Source organism: Stegostoma tigrinum, chromosome 47, assembly GCF_030684315.1.
Source record: "Stegostoma tigrinum isolate sSteTig4 chromosome 47, sSteTig4.hap1, whole genome shotgun sequence".
NCBI lineage: Eukaryota > Metazoa > Chordata > Chondrichthyes > Orectolobiformes > Stegostomatidae > Stegostoma > Stegostoma tigrinum.
In genome coordinates, this window is record NC_081400.1 from 2,717,331 (window position 1) to 2,725,617 (window position 8,287).

Consider the following 8,287-nt stretch of genomic DNA (forward strand, 5'->3'; position numbering starts at 1 on the left):
GGGTTAGGTACAGAGTAAAGCTCCCTCTACACTGTCCCCCCCCCCATCAAACACTCCCTGGGACAGGGACAGCACGGGGCTAGGTACAGGGTAAAGCTCCCTCTACACTCTCCCCCATGAAACAGTCCCAGGGACAGGGACAGCACGGGGCTAGGTACAGGGTAATTCCCTGTGAGGGAGTGATCGGGATGAGTACAGGGTAATTCCCTGTGAGGGAGTGATCGGGATGAGTACAGGGTAATTCCCTGTGAGGGAGTGATCGGGATGAGTACAGGGTAATTCCCTGTGAGGGAGTGATCGGGATGGGTACAGGGTAATTCCCTGTGAGGGAGTGATCGGGATGGGTACAGGGTAATTCCCTGTGAGGGAGTGATCGGGATGGGTACAGGGTAATTCCCTGTGAGGGAGTGATCGGGATGGGTACAGGGTAATTCCCTGTGAGGGAGTGATCGGGATGTGTACAGGGTAATTCCCTGTGAGGGAGTGATCGGGATGGGTACAGGGTAATTCCCTGTGAGGGAGTGATCGGGATGGGTACAGGGTAATTCCCTGTGAGGGAGTGATCGGGATGGGTACAGGGTAATTCCCTGTGAGGGAGTGATCGGGATGAGTACAGGGTAATTCCCTGTGAGGGAGTGATCGGGATGAGTACAGGGTAATTCCCTGTGAGGGAGTGATCGGGATGGGTACAGGGTAATTCCCTGTGAGGGAGTGATCGGGATGGGTACAGGGTAATTCCCTGTGAGGGAGTGATCGGGATGGGTACAGGGTAATTCCCTGTGAGGGAGTGATCGGGATGAGTACAGGGTAATTCCCTGTGAGGGAGTGATCGGGATGGCCCGTGTGAGTATGAAGTGACTGAATGAAGTCCCAGCCTCAGTAACGTTCCCCGTTTCCACCGCCAGCCTCCGGTTACCTGCACAAAGCTCTGCAGCTGGACGGCCAACCTTATATCATCGAGGAATTGCAACTGTTCCCTGGGCCGGAGCCTGTGCACAGTGTCCTCCTGTCATCGGAAAAGGTCAGTGTCCTCGCTCCGTCTGCCTGTCGCGGTGCGTGCCTCGGCCTGGCCTCGTGGTGTGACCTGTCTCCCCTCTTTCACTGCAGGCTGCGCTCTACGTCACCTCATCCACTTCAGTCCTGGAGGTGCCCGTCTCTAACTGCACGGCTTATCCCAGCTGTGGGCAGTGTGTGTTATCCCGAGATCCCTACTGTGCCTGGGACGCCCGTCGTGGAGCCTGCAAGGAGACGAGGGGGCAGCAAAATGCGTGAGTGCCACGTGGTCGATCTCTCTGCCAGCCAGACGGCTGTGGGCACTTGTGTACTGCACAATTCCGCCTCTGTCAGATACTTACCCCGTCTTCAGCAATACCTCTCTGTCCTCAGCTTACACTCTCCTCATTCTCTCTCCCTCCCTCTCTCTCTCTCCATCGCTGTCTCTCTGTCTCCCCCCCATCTCTACCTCTCCCTCTCTCTCTCTGTCTATCTCTCCCTCTTTCTCTCTCTCTCTATCTCTATCTCTCTCTCCCTCTCTCTCTTCCCCCCCCCTTCTCTCCCTCTCTCTATCTATCTCTTTGCCTCTCCCTTTCTCTCTGTCTCTGTCTCTTTCACCCTCATTCTCTCTCTCTCTGCCCCCTCTCTCTGTCTATCTCTCTCTCCCTCTCTCTCTTCCCCCACACTCTCTCTCTCCCCATCTCTCTCTGGCTCTCTCTACCTCTGTCTCTCTTCCTCCCTCATTCTCTCCCTCTCTCCATCTCTATATCTCTCCCCCTCATTCTCTCTCTCTCTCAATCGCCACCCTTATCTATCTCTCTCACCCTCCCTCACTCTCTCCCCCTCTCTCCGCATCTCTGTCTCTCTCCCTCGCTGTCTCTCTGTCTCCCCCCTTTCTCTCTCTCTCTGTCTCCCTCCCTCTCACACTCTCTCTCTCTCTCTCTTTCTCTCTGACTGTCTGACTCTCTCTATGCCCCTGTCTCTGTCTCTCCCTCCCTCCTTCTCTTTCTCACTCTGTTTTCCACCATCTCTTCCCCATCTTACAACCTAATTTGCACCGAGGTTACAGAAATACAGTCATAGAGTCATACAGCACAGAAACAGACCCTTCGGCCCAACCTGTCCATGCCGACCCAGATGATTAATCCAGTCCCATTTGCCAGCATTTGGCCCCTATCCCTCTAACCCCTTCCTTTCCATGCCCCCATCCCGATGCCTTTTAAATGCTGTAACTGTACCAGCCCCCACCACTTCCTCTGGCAGCTCCTTCCATACACGCACCACCCTCTGTGTGAAACAGTTGCCCCTCAGGTCCCCTCTAAATCTTTCCCCAGTGGACAATGCATAGAAGGATCCCACTGATCCTCCCATCGGGTTAGATACAGAGTTAGATTCCCCCTCTCCCTTTAAACCCGTTACGGGAAGGATGGTGTGAAAGGGTCAGAAAAGATTTACAGGGATGTCGGAGGGTTTGAGCTACAGGGAGGGGCTGGGGCTATTTTCCCCGGAGCGTTGGAGGCTGAGGGGGGGACCTTATAGAGATTTATAACATCATGAGGGGCAGGGAGAGGGGGAATGGACGAGGTCTTTTCCCCAGGGGTAGGGGCGAGTCCAAAACTAGAGGGGCATAGGTTTAAGGTGAGAGGGGAAAGGGACCCGAGGGGTAACTTTCTCACACAGAGGGTGGTGCGTGTATGGAATGAGCTGCCAGAGGAAGTGGGTGGAGGCTGGTACAGTTACAGCATTTAAAGGGCATCGGGATGGGGGCATGGATAGGAAGGGTGTAGAGGGATAGGGGAGCAAACGCTGGGAAATTTAGATTAGTTTAGGATGTATGGGTCAGCTCAGACAGGTTGGGCTGAAGGGCCTGTTTCTGTGCTGTATGGCTCTGTGACCTGATGGCTGTCTAGTTTTGGTCTCCCCCACCCTGGGCGGGGGGGGAGAAAGATCTTGTCCATTCCCCCTCTCCCTGCCCCTCATGATGTTATAAACCTCTATAAGGTCCCCCCCTCAGCTTTCAACTCTCCAGGGAAAATAGCCCGAGCTGCTCCTAATAGCTCAAACCCCTCCTGGTCTTTTGTAGATATTTTACTAATCAGAGATCCACTGGGGACTTGAACCTGGGTCTGCTAGCTCCAAGATTTGAACACTACCATGGAAGCCAGCATTGATGGTGAGCCTGGCGTTCGAAACCCAGAGCTGGGTGGTGTTGCTCGGGGCTGACCAGCCCCCAGATGAATCGAGCCGTGTGGGTGTGAGCTGGTGTTTGAGATGTGCTTGTTGTGAAACGCCTTGTTCTTTCTGCAGGTCCCGCTGGCTTCAGGACATCGAGAATGCAGAAGCAGGTTCAGTCTGCTTCCCACAGGCTCAGCCGAGAATGCACACACCAAGGGAAGTGTTTACAGGTACAGTACAGTGGGCTGTGCGCGAGACCATTACAGACAACAGACCACAGGCAAGGAAACCTCGGTGGGGGTGTCTGCATTTCTCTGTGTTTGCTACCTTTATGTATGTCTGTGCTCGTGTCTGTGTGTATGTGTGCCTGGGTGTGTGTCTGTGTGGGTGTGTGTCTGTGTGGGTGTGTGTCTGTGTGTGTCTGTGTGGGTGGGTGGCTGTGTGTGTGTGTGTGTGTGTGTGTGTGTGTGTGTGTGGGGCGTGTGTGTGTTTGTGTGTGTGGTGTGTGTGGGTGTGCATGTGTGTGTGCAGTGTGTGTATGTCTGTGTGTGGCATGTGTGTTGTGTGTGTGGCGTGTGTGTGTGGGGGGGGCGCGTCCGTGTGTGTGTGTGTGGGGGGGGGTGTGTGTGTGGTGTGTGTGTGTGGCTGATGAGTGTGTGTGTGTGTGTGTGTGTGTGTGTGTGTGTGGAGGGGGGAGTGTGTGTGTGTGTGGAGGGGGTAGTATGTGTGTGTGTGTGTGTGTGTGTGTGTGTGTGTGTGTGTGTGTGTGGCTGGTAAGTGTGTGGCGTGTGTGTGTGTGGCTGGTGTGTGTGTGTGTGGTGTGTGTGTGTGGCTGGTGAGTGTGTGGCGTGTGTGTGTGTGTGTGTGTGGCTGGTGTGTGCGTATGTGTGTGTGTGTGTGTGTGTCTGTGTGGTGTGCGTGTATGTGCGTGTGCGCGCGTATGTGTGTGTGTGGCGTGTGTGGTGTGCGTGTGTGTGTCTGTGTGGCGTGTGTGTGTGTATGTGCGCGTGTGTGTGTGTCTGTGTGTGTGTTGTGTGTGTGTCAGTGTGTGTGTGTGGCTGGTGTATGTGTGTGTATGTGCACGCATGCATATGTGTTTGTGTATGTGCGTGCGCGTGCGTGTGTCTGTGGCATGTGTGTGTTGGGTGTGTGTGTGTGGCATGTGTGGTGTGTGTGTGGCTGGTGTGTGTGTGTGGCTGGTGTGTGTGTGGTGTGTGTGTGTTGTGCGTGCGTGTATGGCGTGTGTGTGTGTGTGTGTGTGTATGTGCACACGCGCGTGTGAGTCTGTGTGTGCGCACGTGAGTGTGTGTGTGACTGGTGTGTGTGTGTATGTGCACGCACGCATATGTGTTTGTGTATGTGCGTGTGTGTGTGTGCATGTGTGTGGTGTGCATGTGTGTGGTGTGTGTGTGTGTGTGGCTGGTGAGTGTGTGTGCACGTGTGTGGTGTGCGTGTGTGTGCGTGTTTGTGTGTGTGTGTGTGGCGTGTGTGGTGTGTGCGTGTGTGTCTGTGTGTGGTGTGCGTGCGTGTCTGTGTGTGTGCACGTGTGTGGTATGCGTGTGTGTGTGTGTGTGTGTGTGTGTGCGTGTGTCTGTGCATGTGTGTGTGTGCGCACGTGTGTGTGTGTGTGTGTGTGTGTGTGTGTGTGTGTGGCTGGTGAGTGTGTGTGTGTGCGTGTGTGTATTCTCTGTGTATCGATGTGTGTCTGTGAGTGCGATTCCGAGCAGAGGCCTATTCCCTGTTCCTGCCCCTTGCTGTTTGGTGGGAGTTGGTTGGACGGCAGGCTCCTGGCGAGGGCTGGGGGAGCTCTGTCTCTCAGTAACCAGCGCTGAACGGCATTCGAACAGTGACCTGTAATTCCCAGGGATGGTCAGACAGCAGAAGCCCGTATTGGCTGGAATTTGGTAGAGGTGCCGGGATGGAGGGACCATTCGTTCAAACAGTAACCAGGAAAACAGAGGCAGAGGTGCCCGACTGGGAGTTACGGGAGATTGGAAGAACAAAATTGACCTAATTCTATCCCCAAAAGGAAAGAGGGATGTTTGGGACCTTTTCCAATAATAGTGTTAGATACCAGCTTCATTATTTATTCTTATTTCTGGAGTGTTTTTCATTTTTGTTGTGAAGTGAGAGACAGCAGCAATTGTGGAGCTAGGCCACAAGTCAGCAGGGTTTCACTGGAAAGGTGGGATAGGTTTGAGGGGCCAAACAGCCCCATCCTGTCACATGGGCCTCTAGAGAAACCGTTTCTCTTTGCCTTGCTGGCTTTTGTAATCGTGTTGGACTCAGGTTTCCAGGGACTGGCTCCTGAAACCCAGTGACCTGTGACACTCCCTTACCCACTGTGACCAGTGAGGGGGGGGTGGGTTCAAGTTGAGGGGCCTTGTGAGATACGGGTGGGGTGGGGGGGTTGTGGACAACTGGGTTAGGGCATGCTGCCGATGATTTTGTCCAACCCGTTTGTGTCCCCATAGCAGCTCCTGCGGAGCCTGTCATGGTGACGGTCCCGGAGAACTCGCTGGTCAACTTGCCGTGCCGTGCCCCGTCCAACCTGGCGCAGACGAACTGGACGCACGATGGGGAGCGGGCAGCAGAGGCAGAGATGATTGAACAACCCTTTAGCTTGTGGCTGGTAGCTACCTCAGACCGGCAGGGCCTGTGGGAGTGCTGGGCGACTGAGAATGGTTTCAAGGCCTTGATGGCAAGTTACATGCTCCAGATGGGGGCGCGAGAGACGCTGGCGGGAGTGGAGGGCCAGCTGCCATGGGCTGGCATTGCCGTGAAGACATACTGGAATGAGCTGGTACTGGTGAGCACGCTGCTGGCGTTGTCCATATTGGCACTGGTCGCCTATATAGCCTACCACCGCTCCGAGAGGTGCCGGTCGCGAAGGGGAGCCCGAGTCAGCCAGGTCCCGACGGATGATGGAGAACAGGAAGAAATCCGACCCGGCTCCCAATCTCCGGAAGACGACACTCGGATGCGGCAGACACACCACTCAAGTGCCGAGGGGAACCCACAGGATCACAATCAGCCCTAAGTGAACCATACACCTCGCCTGGAGAAACCTGGTGGGATGGGGTCAGAAGGGGCTGAGGGTGGTGGGGGGTGGTGGGAAACGCACAGATCTGTACCCCCCCCCCCCCCAATCCATGCTGGCTTTCCATCGGAGCGTGGGTGGGGAAAGGGGAAGCAGAAAGTGCCCTTTTGTCGTGATGATGGTCTCGCTCAGGGATCTGCAAGTAAGGAGTTTTACATCTTGTCTTTTCCATTTGCCGCTGCGTCTTTGCTTAGGTGTCTCGTGGGGATGATGCGACAGGGTCGGGGGAGCTTGCTCCTTCTCCTGGTCAGACGTGACCTGCTACACCTCGATATTCCGGATGCCCATTTGCTGGTACAATTATCTTTGAGCCTGACCATCCCTGGCCTGGACCCCATACACCATTCAGGCTCAGAGGGCTTGGCACTGTGTAGGAGGGAGGCCTCCAAAAACATAGCCCTAGGGATTGTCAGTGTAAGGGACAGTGTCTCCTCCCTGTGGAGCGAGCTGTAGAGACGGTGAGGGAGTCGGGGGTGGGGGGTACATGGCGAGGGGACTGGGATGTTTGATATCATTCCAGAGACATTAGCATCAGTGCCTGGGCCCAGCATTTATCGCCTGTCCCTAACTGCCCTTTCAGAAGTTGGGGGGGAGAGAGAGAAAGAGTGTGTGAGTGTTTGTGTGTGTGTGCGAGAGAGAGTGTGTGTCTGTGTGTGTATGATTGTGTGTGTCTGTGTGTGTATGATTGTGTGTGTGTCTGTGTGTGTATGATTGTGTGTGTGTCTGTGTGTGTCTGTGTGTGTATGATTGTGTGTGTATGATTGTGTGTGTGTCTGTGTGTGTGTGTGTGTGTGTATGTCTGTGTGTGTGTCTGTGTGTGTGAGTGAGTGTGTAGGAGAGTGAGTGTGTGCCTGTGTGTCTGTGTGTATGTGTGTGTGCGAGAGAGTGTGTGCGTGTGTGTCTATGTGTGTGTCTGTGTGCATGTGTGTGTGCGCGTGAGTGTGTGTGTGCAAGAGTGAGTGTGTGTGTGTGAGTGAGTGTGTGCTTGTGTGTCTGTGAGAGTTTGTGTGTGTGAGTGTGTCTGTGTGTATGATTGTGTGTGTGTGTGTGTGTCTGTGTGTGTCTGTGTGTGAGAGAGAGTGTGTGTGTGTGTATGATTGTGTCTGTGTGTGTATCTGTCTGTGTGTGTGTATGTCTGTGTGAATGTGTGTGTGTGAGTGGAGGGGGGGAGGTGTTTCGGGGCTCTCTCTCTCTCTCTCTCTCTCTCTCTCTCTCTCTCGCTGGTGCCTAGAATCTCTCAGCCTGTCATTGGTGAGCTGCCTGTTCTGTTTCTGACGGTAATGCCATGTCTCTGTAATTCTGTGTAACACAATAAACCTGACATTCTCACAGAAGCAGCGCTGTTACTTATTACAGAAACACTCTCTTGGTGAGGGTTCCAGTGTGTATGTGATCGACTGCATCAGGCATCACCCCCCAGTCACACCTCACTGCTTTGAACAAACCAGCAGACCAATGTGTGCAGAGGTCGAGGTGACAGTGATAGGGAGGGGGTGTAGGGGGCTGGAGGGGGTGACAGAGATAGGGAGGGGGTGTAGGGGGCCGGAGGGGGTGTCAGGGGCGGGAGGGGGTGTAGGGTGCTGGACGGGGTGACAGAGATAGGGAGGGGGTGTAGGGGGCAGGATGGGGTTCAGGGGCGGGAGGGGGTGTAGGGGGCTGGAGGGGGTGACAGAGATAGGGAGGGGGTGTAGGGGGCTGGAGGGGGTGACAGGGGCGGGAGGGGGTGGAGGGGGCTGGAGGGGGTGACAGAGATAGGGAGGAGGTGTAGGGGGCCGGAGGGGGTGTCGGGGCGGGAAGGGGTGTAGGGGGCTGGAGCGGGTGACAGAGATAGGGCGGGAGTGTAGGGGGCAGGATGGGGTGTCAGGGGCGGGAGGGGGTGCAGGGGGCCGGAGGGGGTGACAGAGATAGGGAGGGGGTGTAGGGGGCTGGAGGGGGTGACAGAGAGAGGGAGGGGGTGTAGGGGGCTGGAGGGAGTGACAGAGATAGGGAGGGGGTGTAGTGGGCTGGAGGGAGTGACAG

General features: G+C 55.3%; 1 protein-coding gene across 1 annotated transcript in view; it reads left to right on the top strand.

The window, feature by feature from the left end:
• The window catches only part of LOC125449736 (uncharacterized), a 14,283-nt gene extending 6,677 nt beyond the window's left edge, over window positions 1-7,606 (top strand). The window contains exons 7-10 of the mRNA XM_059642972.1: window positions 906-1,021; window positions 1,108-1,268; window positions 3,301-3,398; window positions 5,643-7,606. Coding sequence (XP_059498955.1) covers window positions 906-1,021; window positions 1,108-1,268; window positions 3,301-3,398; window positions 5,643-6,208 — 941 coding nt within the window. The 3' untranslated portion in view covers window positions 6,209-7,606. The remainder of the gene's footprint in view (window positions 1-905; window positions 1,022-1,107; window positions 1,269-3,300; window positions 3,399-5,642) is intronic.
• The last annotated feature ends 681 nt before the right edge of the window (window positions 7,607-8,287 follow it).